This window comes from Palaemon carinicauda, chromosome 13 (genome assembly GCF_036898095.1).
Source record: "Palaemon carinicauda isolate YSFRI2023 chromosome 13, ASM3689809v2, whole genome shotgun sequence".
Lineage (NCBI taxonomy): Eukaryota > Metazoa > Arthropoda > Malacostraca > Decapoda > Palaemonidae > Palaemon > Palaemon carinicauda.
In genome coordinates, this window is record NC_090737.1 from 25,520,943 (window position 1) to 25,536,889 (window position 15,947).

The 15,947-nt window shown below is 44.9% G+C and overlaps 1 protein-coding gene across 2 annotated transcripts in view; it reads left to right on the plus strand.

Annotated features, from left to right (window-relative positions):
* LOC137652228 (zinc finger protein 236-like) overlaps nt 1–15,947 on the plus strand; it is a 161,856-nt gene that overhangs the window by 110,475 nt on the left and 35,434 nt on the right. For both annotated transcript variants that reach the window (XM_068385463.1, XM_068385464.1), the window contains 4 exons: nt 3,849–4,045; nt 4,161–4,357; nt 6,542–6,671; nt 7,435–7,550. In XM_068385463.1, the coding sequence (XP_068241564.1) occupies nt 3,849–4,045; nt 4,161–4,357; nt 6,542–6,671; nt 7,435–7,550 (640 nt within the window). The remainder of the gene's footprint in view (nt 1–3,848; nt 4,046–4,160; nt 4,358–6,541; nt 6,672–7,434; nt 7,551–15,947) is intronic.

A 15,947-nucleotide genomic window follows, 5' to 3' on the forward strand; every position in this document is an offset into this window, starting at 1 on the left:
TATTTAGTCCGAAGGGCATGGCTCTGAAGACGTACTTCTTCTTTTGTAGCCTGAATCCTAGGTAGCAGGAGAGGGGGGCCAGTTGATTGGAATATACCAGTAGGCTCTGCCAGGTCTATCGAGACTGTGTACGCCCCTTTTGGTAACAGGGTCCTTATGTGTTGAAGGGCTAACATCTGGCCATTGCCTGTCTCATGTCATCTGATGGAGGGGCAGAGGATGTAGAGGGTAACGGCTTTCGAGCTGGATCTGATGGAAGGGACTCCGATTCAACATCATCATCATCTTCCAGAGTCAAGGTGGACTCCTCCTCGAGACCTACGCTAGAAGGCCCTTCTCGGTGTCCTCAGAGACCTCCGACATCCTCTCGTCTAGGTGGATGTCCTGCATTTCGTCAGAGACGTCCGTATCTACGGCAATCTGGATGTAAGGGATCTGCGGTCGTGGCAACGGGTATGACAGCTTCCACACCTGCTTTTGGTAACAGCAAGGAGCGCATCCGTTCACTAGGAAGGTATGGTCCCGTGGCGTTCTTCTGAAAGCCACGAACCCATCTGCGCAGCTTCTCTCGTGCTGCATCCCTTGACTCAGCTGTCTTGGGGTCATCAAAAGCCTCGGTAACCAAGGCCTTGCAAATCTTGCAGTCCTGGGGGTCCCAGTACCTAAGAGGTCCCTTGGAAGTGGCGCAGGGGCATGAGCCCTGCACTCTGCATGGCCACAGAAGTCCTTGCTCCTAACGTTGCCGAAGACTTGTAGGCACTTTGGATGGTCCTCCTGTAAAGAGAGGAAAATTAAGTGCGTATGCGGTAGTTTACCTCACCTGATTAACTATATAAAATATTATTATTAATATTTTAGCATTATAGCTTAGGATAGACAAGCTAGAAAGGAAGTAGGAAAAACACATACTTGTGTTTCCTGTCCAGCCAATTGCTGCGACCTCCCCCAGAATTAAAACCTAGAGTTTTCCTATTCAGGAAACCCAAGGGAAGGGTTCTAACCTCTAGGGGTAGATAAGTGTAACTTAACACTGACCTTTCCCAAGGTTTTAATAATGTGGGTAAATGGTAACTGATCCTCTATCAGTCTGTAGAAAGAAATCTTTTCCTTCAATATATAACGGGTCTCAACAATAGACTGTGAAAGGATACACAGGGTATGTTGGAAAATAACTACTGTATAATATATACTATAGTTTTCTCTCTGCAGTATAATCTATACTGCAAATATACTGGCTCCTGTATAATCATATACTGTAGTTTAGCCGGCATGTTGCCGGCTAAGGTAGTACCCGGTGGCACAATCCAGCTGGTGAGACACCTGGCGGCACCAGCCCAGCCGGTGGGTTAGTACCTGGTGGCACTGACCCAGCCGGCAACATACCTGGCGGCACTAGCTGACAGAGAAAGAGAAAGCATGGAGTGAAGGGTTGCCTTATTAAGTGTTTATTAACAATAAATAAAGATGTAAGTACTTTATCTTACTGCCTTCCTCCAGAAGGAGGGTTCAAATGGAAGGGGAGAATGTATCATTTTGGCTTCCATCCATTCACACAAACCGTTGCCGGTCACTGCCGGCCCCGGTTATGTGGATGGCAGTCCAAGAGGGGACTGAAGAACACACTACAGAATAGGGGTCTTCCACCAGCAGCCGCCACAGCCGGCACAGCTTTTCCCAGAGCCTTGCATCCATAAGGGAAGACTGAGCGACTAAACAGCTGCTATGTAAGAGCCCTGGCCGGCCCCGCAACCCGACGGCAAGCGGTGAGATTGCAGGACAACGGCCAAAGGGTTGCGATGGCTAGGCCATCACTAAAGGACAGAGGGGCAGGGAAAAGGGTCCTGTATAAGTGTGGAAGGAGGCAGCAGGGTCGCCGGCCCTACCACACAAAGAAGAAACTCTGTTTCAATATCAGCACCATCCTAGGCGGCAGAAGAATATCTGTTCTTCAACCTAGGGTCTGCCGAAATAGTGTTAAGAGGAGGCGGCAATTGCCGCCGTCTCCCAAGAGGGAAGAAAGATCGTTTCAGTGTTGGCGTCATCCTAGGCGGCAGAAGAATGTCTATTCTTCAGCCTAGGGTCTGCCAACACAGGACTAGTCTTCTAGACCACAGGGGAGAAGGTGGCGGCATCATACAACCACTTCAAGTGCGGCCTAGGGAGGCATAGCCTCCTATGCTGGCAGCAGAAGCCAGCAGGGGAGTGACTACTCACCCTTCTACTCTGCCATCAGCAAAGACTGGATACTTTGAGGTTCTGTCAAGAAACCAAAGGCGGCTACCTGCCGGCAAAGGTAAGAGACAGAAAACCCTATCCTAGTCAAACCTGAGTGTCTACTCTATGGCAGGACCAAATTAGGGTTGTCGCCAGGGCGGCACTCAGAGGGGCAAGTGATTACCCTTAAATCTCCACTGGAGACGAGTTTCGAGTTATATAATAATTCTAGGAGATATCTATCTCCTTATGAATTGATAAAACGATACACGAGGGTAAACCGGGAACATGTATGAAAGTATACTAAAGCGAATAGGCTATCTAGCCTAGCACAGGGTGAGACTTCGGTTACCTATATCACTGAAACTCGAACATATACGATCGGTAGGAAGGGGAAATATATGCAATGTTATGTATAAATCTTTACAAGTATAATGTGCCTAAATAGCTTATATTTTATTAATGCTATTACCCTTAGGAAAGAAGACTTATATCATGCATGATAGTAAACTGAAAGTTGGGCCAGAATTCAACTTCCTCGATAGGGATGGTCCCCAACTTCTCTGATAAAAAGATCTTGCCACTAGTAATAGGCATGTATTCTGCTAGGAAGCTTAGCGCAGACGAGGTTCGGTTACCTAAATCGCTGAAACTCTAAAGAATACAATTGACATATATATCATACCAGTATTACTTTAATTGAATAGCCTCAAAATATAAATGCTATTATAACCGGGAATGTCGTTCGACTAACTAAATAACACATGCGTTATGAACGAAATGGCCCATGGCGCCTATGGTGACTGGCTAAGCTCCATACACTTAAAATTACTCTAATTTCACTGAAGCAGGAGCTAAAAATTATACACTGTAAAGATCAAATACTCAACTTTCCAGAGGCAGAAGAGGCTGGAGATTGCATGATAAATCCACGAAACTAGAGCGTATAGGAAAGAGCAACAGGGAAAATCACCGTGCGAAACCGCTACAACAAGAGGAATAGCGGGCTAGCTTGACATACAGCGCCATCTAGATATTCAGTAGTAGTACGGGAGGAAGGGTACCTTGATAACGGCTCCCCTTCTATTTTTGCCACTTTCCCCCTCAAAGCGAAAACACTATTTGGGGTGAAGATTGCTATGTGTCATATCAAGATATACATCCCCTGATTTATGCGATATCCTTAAGAGAAATTTTAAGGATATTCGCGCTAGGAGTTAGAAATCTGGAGACCTAAAAGTAAATTCTCTGGGAATATCACTGTAGCAAATATCCTTTAGAAAGCTACTTATAGGAACCTTCCATCAGGACAACATGGCTTGAGCTCAAAAATAATAATAATAGTAATAATAATAATAATAATAATACTGTAACAATAATAATAATGATAATAATGATAATAGTAATAATAATAGTAATAATAATAAGAATAATAATAATAATAATAATAATAATAATAATAATAATAATAATTACTGTACGGGTAGTCTTCAATCATTTTAGAAATGAAATTACGGTATTTTTTTCAGTTAAACCTCACAGTGACATTGCCTTTTATTTTGTGACTACAATATTACAGGTTTTTGTCATAACCTATACATATTAAATGCATGTCCTTGCTCTTTTATTTGCAGTCACAGAAATGGGTACAGTGAAGCATGAGGTTTCAAATAATTTTGCAAGTACATTAGTGGATAGTGACGAAGATAGTCGGGCAGTTGCAGCTCGGACAACAACTGTTCCTGATTCAAGTGAAGCAGCGTCAACAACTCTTCTTCAAGCAAACTTTGATCAGCAAGGTTTTTCCGAAGGATTTACTTTACATGTTACGGTAAGCCTTGATTCATTACTTTTTGGCAGTAGTTGGGAACACTGATATAGAGAAATAGGAATAAGGAATAACTTTTGAGTATGCATTGTATATTGAAGATTCCTTTCTTTTACAGTCTGGTCTAGACTTAACAGGCTTGGGTAATGGAGGAGAAATACCTTCAGCTCAGTTGGTCCAACTGTTAAGCAGCTCTACTCAAGAATCGATACAGGATAACTCTAGTACAAAAGTTGCTTCAGTTCTTTCTTCTGTAAATCCCGACTGTGATCCAGAACCTCCAGAGCCTGTTGTTTCTGTCTCGGAAGTTTATGAGTAAGTATATTTTTTTTAAAGTCCATAACTTGATATTTTTTATCAGAATTTTTTGTTTTTGTTGTATGCTAAGGTGTGTTCTGTCCATGTCAATGATGGTAGAATAATTTTACCTTGCATTTTAGATACTCAAATCTATAAAAAACAAACTAGACCTGACATCTAGAACTCATGTCATCAGTGTTCAGATTTAACAGAAATGAAAGACTGAAGAAGACTATACATCAAAAGCAGCATGTAATTGTCAGTAGAGACCATTAGTGTCATTGTTTACCAGAGACATTAGTGTATTGGAAGGGAAAAAATGGAGTAAATGTTTTTGTTTTTAACGGGTAATGACAACATCAACAAAATTCCAGCTATGAAAGCAATATGAATGTCAGGGAGATTCATAGAAAAGGGATTTTGACGAAGGAAAAATCTATTTCTGGGCGAGGGACCTGTGTCGCCCAGTCAAAAGCTCCTCTAGCACCATTTTTAAGTTATTGCTGAATATACCAGAGAAAAAAAGATGCACGGAATACCAGGAATAAACCCAGCTCGCTCACTCTTTGAGTGTCGGTATAGAAAACTGGGGCGTGATTGAACCACGACCATAGATCCCTCACCAATTAGACCTCTCCTTCATCAACATACTCCCTCCCTACCGCTACATCTCCCCACCCCCCATCCTCATTCCTCCTCAGCACTTAACTAATTTTATTATTAAAATTCCATTTTTACTCATTGTAGATTAAACATGAAAATACAATAAACATGAAAATACAATTGAGTCTTGATTTTTGTACAGTTGATGGCTGTTTAACAGCTTGTTGTCTTTCATCAGACTTAGGTTCTAATATTAATTCTCATTCAAATTTTTAAATAATTTTTCAGTGTGAGAATTTTCTAATTGATGATAGCATTGATATAGTAGTAGTTCACACATTTAATGATTGTGATTATCTAGTTTCACTTCAAATGTCTGTAGTTCCTCTGCCCCTAATTATGTATTTTGGCTCTCTTTGGCTTTTTGTTTAAGGAGTTTATGCTCTTTATTTTGGTGTCACTTTTCTAGTTGAGTTTCATCAAGTACCTTTGTTAGCCAGTTTATGATTACAATGTGCATAGTCACCTTTGGTGTTTGCAATTGTGATGTACAGTATACAGTCATCTTTGGGAGCATTTTTTTTTTTCATTAAAAGCATTTTTTATTTTTTTTTTGAGTAAATTACTTACATTACTTACTCCATTTTTTAGGTTTTTCTAGTTTAGTTCTGAAATCCAGATATGAGTTGACTAGCAAGTTGCTATGAATTTGACTGATGAAAGGTTAATCAAGCTTACACTATTCAATCTTCCCTACCCAGAGGTATCGGATTCTGCTCTGATATCTTACCTAATCTTATCATTTTATTTAATTTCTGAATTATTAAATAATACTGTAATTTTCTTGCTAGGTTTAACATATTTCTGCATAATTTACATATCTTGACTCACCAGTCCTGCATGCCAAGGACACAGTCATTTAATAAGTGGTTGCAGTAATATATTTAGTAAGTAACCTGCAATATTTCCCAGCTTTTAATTAAGATAGGATAGTTAGTTACTGCTAATGGGCAAGGTTATTATTTACATTATTAGTCGCCCTGGCCTCATAAATTCATACTTATAATGACTAGTCATGCAGTTTATATTAAAATAATGTAAGAAATTTTTAAATATACTAAGTATATGTTTATGAATTTCTGATCTGGTCAGAGCATCTTTTTATCTTCCTTTTGCCCTTTATAATTTCATGGGAAAACATCCCAATACATAATTTTTTTTTATGAAAACATGTAGGATTTTGTATGCATGACCGAGTACTGTGCATACCTGATATTTTTTTTTATATGAAAGTAAGGCATCGGCAGATTTTAAAAGCCCACAAATGTACACTAACATCAACTAGTGAGAGATTATTATTATATTTTTACTGTGTCTGGGATTCGAGTAGGTTCATGCATAGGGAATGTAAATGTAATCAATATTTTTAAGAAAATAGATAAATTTCCTACATATCAGTTTGTGAACTCTTGACAATTTGTCCTTGGAAGGGTGGAATAATTTTATTGAAATGTCATTTGCATTTAAAATGTGAAATATCTTTATTCATAAATATGTAACATATCTACTACCCTGTCTGGTTTTTTTATTTTTTAGGTGCCAAGACTGTAAGAAAACATACAATAAGATGGCCAATTTCAAAGCACACAGACGCACTCATACCCAAAACAAAGGTCACAGTTGTAATATTTGCAGCAAAAACTTTAATTCACAACAGTCTCTGAAGGTAAGTCCATGAGTCCTTTATGTTACTGTAATTGTATTGTCACTGAAGTGTCCATTGATGTAAATTTGCTGCTACTGTACAAATGTACAGGCCAGTGTAGTATTAATGTTATCTGCAACCATTAGTAGAGTATCACAACTAGCAAAAATACTAATTATTGAAATACATTTTTTATGCAAATAAAAAGAATTGATTTTATAATTTTAGATATTTGCTAATTTCAAGTTTAAAGCTCTGAATTTATGATAATAGCAAAAAATTAGCTACCCGGTAGATCCATAAATACCTAGTTATTCTCTATTGGGAAACTATGATATTTACAGAAATTATAACAATAAGATTTGAAATTATTGTGGTACATATTTTCATAAAACAAAATTATAGTATAGATGTATGATAGAATCACGTATAACACAAATATATGTGTACATATTATATTTACAATTTTAACTGTGGCTTCAAATTATACTCTGAGGCTGAAAAGTTAAAGAGTTTTGAACATACCAGAGGGAGAAGGAATTGTCAAGTGACATACTGTATATGGAAGTGGTTGGGTTCCCACCACGAGGTATTAGAAGGCGACTTGAAGAATTTGGAAATCAGAATAAATGCAGTGAAGAGAACACCTAACAGTAAAACTTCAGTAATAATAAATCACACAGTACATGTGAAATACAAAATAATTCCTCAAAATTTACTCTTATGTAATCTAATTAATTTTAATGTGCAAAATGTACCTTAATGTGCGCAACTTGATTTTCAGGTTCACATGAAGCAGCATAATCGTCCTTCCGTGGAAGTTTTGCATTGTGGAAGCTGTCCAGAAAAATTCAACAGTTTCAGTCAGCTCATGAAACATATGCAGTTAGGACATTCTAGGTATGTTACATTACCAGATATTTTTTTATTTTCCTTTTGGTATACTATCAACTTTCCATCACCCTTGGTTTCAAAATTTCGTCAAATAACCAGTTTTTCCTAGCCATCAGATCACAGTACATATAATCAAAGAGATCTATGGGATTTGAGTACTGTACACAGATTTACCTGATGCAGATTAAAATTCTATTCTTAAAAATCCAAAAAGTTCCTAATAGAAAAAAAGGCAAGTGTGTGAGAAAAAATTAATTAATTTACATTCAAACAGAAAGAGGAATTTGATATTTACCCAAAAACTAAAAAGTTCCTGTTTACTGTCCTTTCAATAGGCCTCGGCATCTTGTACAGTATTGAGAATTTTGAGGTTAATGACAATAACCTTAGCTTGGTTACACCAATAATGCTTTCGTCTTCTCATTGCACTCAGGCTTCATAGGTTGATACTTAGATTGTGTAGTTATTTAAAAATGAGCAATCTTGAGAGATGTCTTCTCTTGGATTTGTTAGTAATTCCTGTTTAGGTTATTTAAGGAATTTAATTCTGGCAATCATGATCCTCATTCTCTCTCTGTCTCGTACCGGGGATAATATTGTGATTTAGATAATTGTTGCGAGGAATGTGAAGGCCTTTCTGTTTCTCTTACGCATATGTATGTTTACAGGCCATCAGAATCTTAATCTTGTTTTGGATTATCACACTTGTTTAGATCAAACTATTGCAGATTTGTTTTCTAATGCTTCAGCAGCTTTTGCAAGCTTTGTGATTAAGTGTTAGGAACAATCATTTTCCTCTATGTTGGGCCAGTGTCTGATGCACAAACATTTTCTAATCTATTTCCCTATATTTGTTATTATATTAGATATAGACTCGAAAAACATCTGTTGCTCCGTTGTCCATATAGACACTAGAATCTATTCTAGACTTTTCTCCTCTAAGAGTTTTGTTTGGTAAAAGTGATAGACCATCAGGATTTCACTCTAGCAAACATTCTGGCCAAAATGTCAACAGAACTCATAGAACTTAAAGAATGCTATGGTGGTCTTTCTCAACAGACTCCAGCAGGAGGAAGGCTTCCCCACTTCTATCAGGTTTGGGAAAGGTTTCAACTTGATCTGTGGGTGCTGTCATTGGTCAGAGAGGGCTATCAAATTTCTGTCTTCTAATCCTCCTTTGTCAAAAGAAACAATATGGTTTTCCCGGTCATTTAACTTTTATAACAGATTATTCCTAGTCGTCGTCAAAGCATTGGGAGGTTGAAGACTGAATCTAGATGTTTCAATTCTAAACTAATTTATATTTATCACTAACTTTTTTATGGAAATGCCCTCAACACTTGGCCTGGGGACAGTAAGGAAAGGAGATTGGATGTTTTCAATAGTCACCCAATGGGTATTTTCCATCCATATTCATCAAAATTTCAGGAAACTCCTTGGGTTCATGATGTTTCCAAGGTTTATCAATCCTGTATTTCAGTCTTGAGACTGCTCCCAAGTTCATGATGATGGCTCCCATCTCAAAATAGGTAATTTGTTCCGTAACCGAAATACAAACCACGCTTTTTACATTGGGTTTACCTTTTAGCGCAGCTGAAATGGCAAGCCATTAGAATTTAACGAGGGTGTATTACCCCCGCGCTAGTTAGGGGGGGGGGGATGGTAGCTAGCTAACACCCCCCCCCCCCTCACACACAGGTGAATGCTCACTTTCACTTTTGGCTCGGACTGGGACAAACGTCTCTGTCTTGGTCCTCGCTTGGCAGCCATTGTTTGGTTTGTCTTTACTTAATCGCTTACTTTTCTTTTACTCAATATATATGTAAACATGTTTTGAGTATAGAAATCAGTAAGTTTCCTTTTCAGAGTTGTGTGTGTAGTGTACGATATCTCCGTGGAGTCCTCGGCAGTTAGGCCACCACGGCATAATTTTATGGGTTGCGATCGAGTTTGACTTCGATCTTTCTCTCTCTCTCTCTCTCTCTCTCGAGGTCGTTCACCCTTTTACTACGTGTTACTACGCCCTTGTAGCTTCCTTCCCGTGTGGGGGTGTTGCTACGCCGTACGTTTTGTCTCAATTAGTTTATGAATCTAATTGTAGTTGTTTTTTTCAGCTTGTAGAATGATTCCTTTCGGGGTTTTCGTTCTTTCTTTAGTGTTCATTCATTTTTAAATTACATAATTACCTAGTTTCACAGTTATAATGGTTATATTCTGTTTTGGTTACAGCTCTCCTTCCGTGAGTGTAAGTGGTTGTGAGGGCACGTGCCTGTTGTGTAATTCTTGTTTCCTTTCTCTCGGGATTCTTCTTCGGAGCCTTCACGGGGGAATGAATGTGTACTAATGTTTTTTGTTTTTATTTATTTACAGTTACCGATCTAGTTCGTTTCTGTAATATGGCTACGGTGTGAGCTGTCTTGTTGAGGCCTGGGGATTCGGCTGTTGCTGCCTCCCCTTGGATTTTCGTCAGGGGCGTGTCTCCTTCTACTGGAAGTACTCCCTTGTCGATTGACAGCTCTCCAGTTCATTTTAGAACTCAGGAGGCTTGCCTCCTTGGGTGGGTAACTTTCCTTCCGAGGGAAGTTTTTCCTGTCCAGGCTTGAGTTTTTCCCCTTTTGGGGGGTTCTTATCTTATCTTTTTTTCGTGCGACTATGCTCTTGGTGCTGAGCGGTCACACCTGCAGTTTCGCTCAAGGGGCTGGGCAACTGCAGGAGCCCCTCTTCGGTGGATTGCTCCTTTCAGGTCACTGGCTGACCAGTCTCTTCTACGAAGTGTTTCTCTTTCGTTCGCGAGAGAGTACACTCATAGAGACTCCTCATCGGAGGATTCTTCTGCTGCTGTTGCTGTTGGCCTCCTTCGCCGTAAGGCTCACCGTCCGCCTCGTCGTAAGGGCCTCTCATCTCCCTATAAGGGTGCTAAGAGGCGCCTTTTTGCATCTACGTTTGCAGCCTACAACTCCTTCAGATGGACAGCAGTCTGACGGGCAACGGTCTTCCCGACGGACAACGGTCTTCCGACGGACATCAGCCTCCCGACGGACAGGAACAGTCTTCCGGCCTGCTCCTGCTCAGTGTTAGCGCACAGGCGCTCTCCTGCTCATCAGCGCTTCCTGTTCGCCAACGCTCTCCTGCTCGTCGCCGCTCACCTGCTCATTGGAGCTCTCCTGATGTTCCCCCTCCTCGCCAGCGCTCTCCTGCTCATCAGCTCTCTTCTGAGCGTCAGCGCTCATTTGAGGATCATCGCCCTGCGGTCTCTGTCCATCCTACAGTTCCTGCTGAGCTCCCTGCTCGCCTTCAGTCTTCTGACTCTGTGGCTACGCGACATCGTTCAGCGCGTGTCAAAAGTACATGTTCCCCAACGCGCCAGCGATCTCCCTGTTCCTGCTCATGAACGCGCCGCGGCACCTGTCCTTTCACAGGATACGCGTCGACCTCCTGCTCGCCAGCGATCACCTACGCGCCAGCAATCATCTGCTCGCCAGTGTTCACCTGCTCGCCAGCGCGCACAGGCGATTTTAGTATCGCCTATTCACCAGCGTTCTCCCACACGTCAACGATTGCCTACGCGCCAGCGTTCACCTGCTCATCAGCGCGCACAAGCGATTTTAGTATCGCCTATTCACCAGCGTTCTACGCGTCAGTGATCACCTGTTTCTCGGCGATCTCCGGACTGCCCGCGTGTGTTACAGCCTGCGCGCCAACGTTCTCCAACGCTTCTGAAGGGACATGGTTCGCTAGCTACTAGCTCGCCATCCCGCGATCGCTCACCTGCGCATGCTGCTCGCTATCGCTCGCCATGCCACAACGCGCCATCGCCTGCCTGCGCGTCAGCGCTCACCAGCTCATCACCGATCGCCTGTTGATCCACATCGCCAGTGGTCTTCCTCACCCACGCGGCAGCGCGTTTCCTCGCCATCGCGCCAACGCTTGCGTTCGCCGCCTCGGACACGCTCTCATTCACCTGCCCACCCTCGCGACCGCTCGCCCGAGCGACCGCGCTCCCTCGCGCGACCGCGCTCCCTCGCGCGACCATTGTTCGCAGCGAACTTCGCAGCCGGGGGTAGCAGCAGGAACGCGTGTTCCTAGACAACGCTCGGGACCGCCTCCACCCAAACACAGGTTGGTAGTGCAGGACAAGGAGACTACTGAGGAGAGGTTAGTACATCATTCTCCCCACCTTCTTTTCAGGCAGGTACTGTGGTGTCCACTCCAAAGGATCGCCCGATCCCTTTCCCTTTAGCGAGGATTTCGCAACAGACTTGGTTTGGTCCTCTGGCGCGGGCGTTAGTGAGGGTTATGAAACCAGCACTCGCCGACCAGGGTAACAAACCAACGGCTGTCTCTCCTACGCTGAAGAGAGAGGAGTGGACTTCGTGGTGACTTCGCCCAGGGCGAAGTTGGTTCCCAAGAGGTCGGTCGCGATGGCCCCTTCTCCTGCTCGAGGGCTTTCTCCTTCTCCCGTGGACGAGGCCTTTCCGTCCTCAGGTGAGTCCAGTGGGGCGGTAGTCTTCCCCTTGGCACCAAGGGGGGAGACTTCGCTTCATGGAGGAGAATCATCTCGTGAGGAAGGGGCCCCTCGAATCTCTTTGTTGGGATCCTGTATCCCTCCCAGGAGGGAATCCAAGGACTCCAAGACCGTCCCAAAATCCTCCTCACGGATTCGCCAGGAACCCACGACTACCCGGGGGAATGTCCACGTTTCACCCCAGGAAGAGATCCCTGGGGGAGGAGACTTAGCTGCCAGCCCGCAGGGAGGAGAACAGCAGGAATCCGAACATACCTTCTGGCAGGTCCTAAGCCTGATAAGGCAACTTAACGGGCTTATGGATCCAGTCATCGCCCCCCGTGAAGGCAAAGACACGATCTTGGATGAAGTGTTTGACGTTCGGAAGGCCCTGAAGTCCAGTGCGGCTCTGCCCTGGTCTCAGGGTCTGAAGAGTGCCAGAGCTAGGGCCATCCTTCAGAAGAGTTTGTTTGTGCCCAAGGACAGAGACTTAGACAGCGGCTGTGCGGAGGAAGTCGACTTCCGTTTTCACTCCTCCAAGGCGCTTTCTTCCAGACACTGCAGGGCTCCAGCGCCTTTTTCTTTCAACCACGTCGGCCTAAGTTATCGGCTACGACAACTGAGACAAGGTGTCCAATTGCAGTTTCCTCCTGTCAGGAACAGATGGCACAGGAGGCTCCCCCGGGGGGGGGGGCATAGTCCTAAAGGGAGCGGCAGAGTTCACGAACTCTAGGATTGCAGGTTTCACGCTGGGTGGATGCTTAAGGTTACTCATCCGGATGACAGCTTCCCGATGCCCATTCCCGCACGATCTCTGTGATCAGCCAAGGATATCGCGCTTGCCGTCTCTGTCAGCGAATTCAGTGTCAATGAACCTCTATGCCATAGCATCGGCAAGAGTTGTCCGTTTGGGCAGAATGATCCATACCTTAGGCGAAGGTCCTCCATAGGATCATCGACGGCTTCACCCCCGCCTTCTTCAGTCGATCCTTTCTTGTAAGGAAGTATCTGAGACGGGAGTTCCGTAGTCGACCTCTCAGCCCTGATCAAGTTTGTCGAACAAACTTCGGCCAGCATAGAACAGCAGAATCGATCAGACTGGTAACGAGGCGACAGGACTCCATAAACCCTGGATCGGAAGGACGGGTACTTTCAGTTTCCATTCCATCCATCTTCCAGGGAGCTCGTGGAATTCAGCCTAGACTGCAGGTATTCCTGCTTATGATGCTCTGTGGCGATCCCACCATGGCATCGCAGGTTTTTATCCCCAGAGAACTCTCCCTGCTTTCCTCATGGACACTCAGGTGCAGGCTTCCACCTCCTTCACTTTTTGGAGGGCTGGTCAACTCCGGTAGGCTCGGGTTTGACCTTCTTCAGTGCCGGGACAAGCTTCCGGATGCTTACCATGAGTGTGGGTTCATGGTATTTTGCTAGGAGGCTTCTCTTCTTCTGCCTCAACATCTGGAGTATCTGGCCATGATATTGAGTCAACGGCCTTACCACGTTGGAAACCCCGCTTCTCGTCCGTCCAGCAAGGGTAAGCAACGTCGGTTCTGGTCGGTACTTGGATGGGTGACCACCTGGGGACGCCAGATTCTGTTGCCACATCCTCCGAGCCTTCCCTTCAGTTGACTGTGGCAAGGCTGAGGAGAGTCGCAGTACCTGTTCTCAGTCAAGCAGAGCTTTCAGCCCTACCTTGGAACGTTTCCTAGTTCTCCTTTCCTCATTGACCCGTCTATAGTCCGAACGGTCGCCTCAGGATAAGTTCCATGTGGGGCGGTCCAAGTTCCGGTGGTTTCAGGCAACGATTAACCGGACTTCCTGGCCCCTATGGGACCAGCGGAACTATTAGACCTGCAATGGGTGTTGACCTATGGAACCTCTTGATGGGAGTGGATATTCTCGTCCTTTCCCAACATTCTTGATGCTGTTCTCGGACTCGTCAAAGGAAAGGGGGTGGGGCATGTTCCGGTCCAGGCCTATGGTCAGGACCTGAAGGATACCTCTCCATCATTCAGGCAGGCTTAGGGGCTGTAGTCTGGCCCCTCTACAGATCCTACAGCTCCTGCCGAGTCCTCCGTGCGCATCAACTTCATGATTCTGGCGTGTTCTAACCAGCAGGGGACGCATTTTCACACCTTCACATCTTGCAGTAGAGATACCGATATGATTGAGATACTCTCAATACCACCATCGGCGCTCTCATTCCAGGCAAAGGAATGTTCTCTCCGACTATCCGAGCAGAGCCTCGTAGAGAGAGTGTACCTGGGGGTCTTTGGCCTTGAGTAACCAGCAAGTCCTGGTCTGGGGGACCTGGTCGCGACAGCTTGGAACCTCAAGCTTCCGCTGTTCTTCCCCCCCAGTCTCAGACCCCGAGACTCTGGCAAGATGCATTCCGGTGATGGTGGGACAACTTTGACGCCTGCGTCTTCCCTCCTTTTTGTCTGTGGACAATGGGTCTCAACAAGACCAGGTTGTCTGTCAACCTTTCAATGGGAGAGCTCCACTGGGACTATGCGCAGAACGGTTTCTGGACCCTCCTATTCCCCTGACGGAACTCCCGGGAGAGCTTCGCCCACGGCACAGACTACTCAAACAACCACACTGCAACGTCTTTCACGAACCGGGGCGTCGCTTCGGCTTCATGCCTGGAGAGACTACGCCTCCTCCTCAAGAAGAGACAACCTGCTACAGTCGCGGGACGGAGGTCGCGTCATCTGCGATAGTCATCCGCAGGGTTCTTCCAGGCAAAGTGAAGAGTCTTCGGTGGTTGGTGCCGTGGGAGATATACCTCTTCCCTTGAGGCCTCTTCTCCAGCAATAACGGTCTTATTGCCTTTCGGCGGGAGGAAACTCCTTTCCGCTCTCGGCAATGAAGCCTGTCGCTCAGCCTTTTCCTGACCTTCAGGCTTAAAGGAATAACTTTTTCCTGCCCGCTGGATCTTTCCTTGCTCGTGCGAAGCTACGATCGTCCCTGCCCTAGTCGGAGGGAGACCTCCAACTTGGAGCATGGCACGGACTGTTTAGTCCCTTAAGAGATCTTCTTAAGACCCTTTACGACAGGCCTCGGATTGTATTCCGTCTTGGGTCTCCTGGTCACTCTGGCCGCGGCCAGTGTGTAAGCAATCTTCTTGGTCTCGTACGACTCCGCCCTTTCTAAGGAAGAGGGGAAGGCAACATTCAGGTTCGCTCCTGAGTTGTTGGCTAGACTCAGAATCTTGGGGTCCCGGCCCTTCGGTCCAATTCCTTCAAGATTTCGAGTCTCCATTCTGTATCTGATGTCCCAAGACCTTCTCTTTCTTGCCAGTAAAGGAATCGAGAGGTTAGCTTTGGGAACAGCTGCAGTTTGTCCTCAGTTGCAGCCGATTTGGGAGCACAAGGAGGACACGGGGGAGAGTCAGCAGTATACCTCTTCAGCTCGGACTCAAGGACATTCATCTCGACCTGTCTCCAGACCTCCCCCGTCACGTCGCCCTACAGCACGATGTTGGATACATCGCAACGTCCCTCGCCTTCGAGTAATACTACTCTGTGACACAGGTGCTACAAGCTGGAGTCTGGAAGCGTCTAATGACCTTAGCAGCCCGCTTCCTGCAGGGCGTGACCCACAGGAGTTTCGATACGTTATCTATCGCTCTGTGGTGGCTACACAACAGCTGGTCTAACCTTAGGCTCCTTTTTGGACAAGTAGCAGAAGGTTGAGGGCATTGTTATCAGGTTTTAGTCTGCATGAACGAAAGAAGTATGTCTGGCCCTTATTTCTTTCTTCATCATCCCCTCTACGGGGAAGCAGCATCCTGGTCTCTGCATAGCTGACCTCGAACTTCTGCAGGTAAACCATGCTTCCTTGTGTTCCGAGTATTGAGTCAATACTGTCGCGTCCCCCATACCCTGACGAGG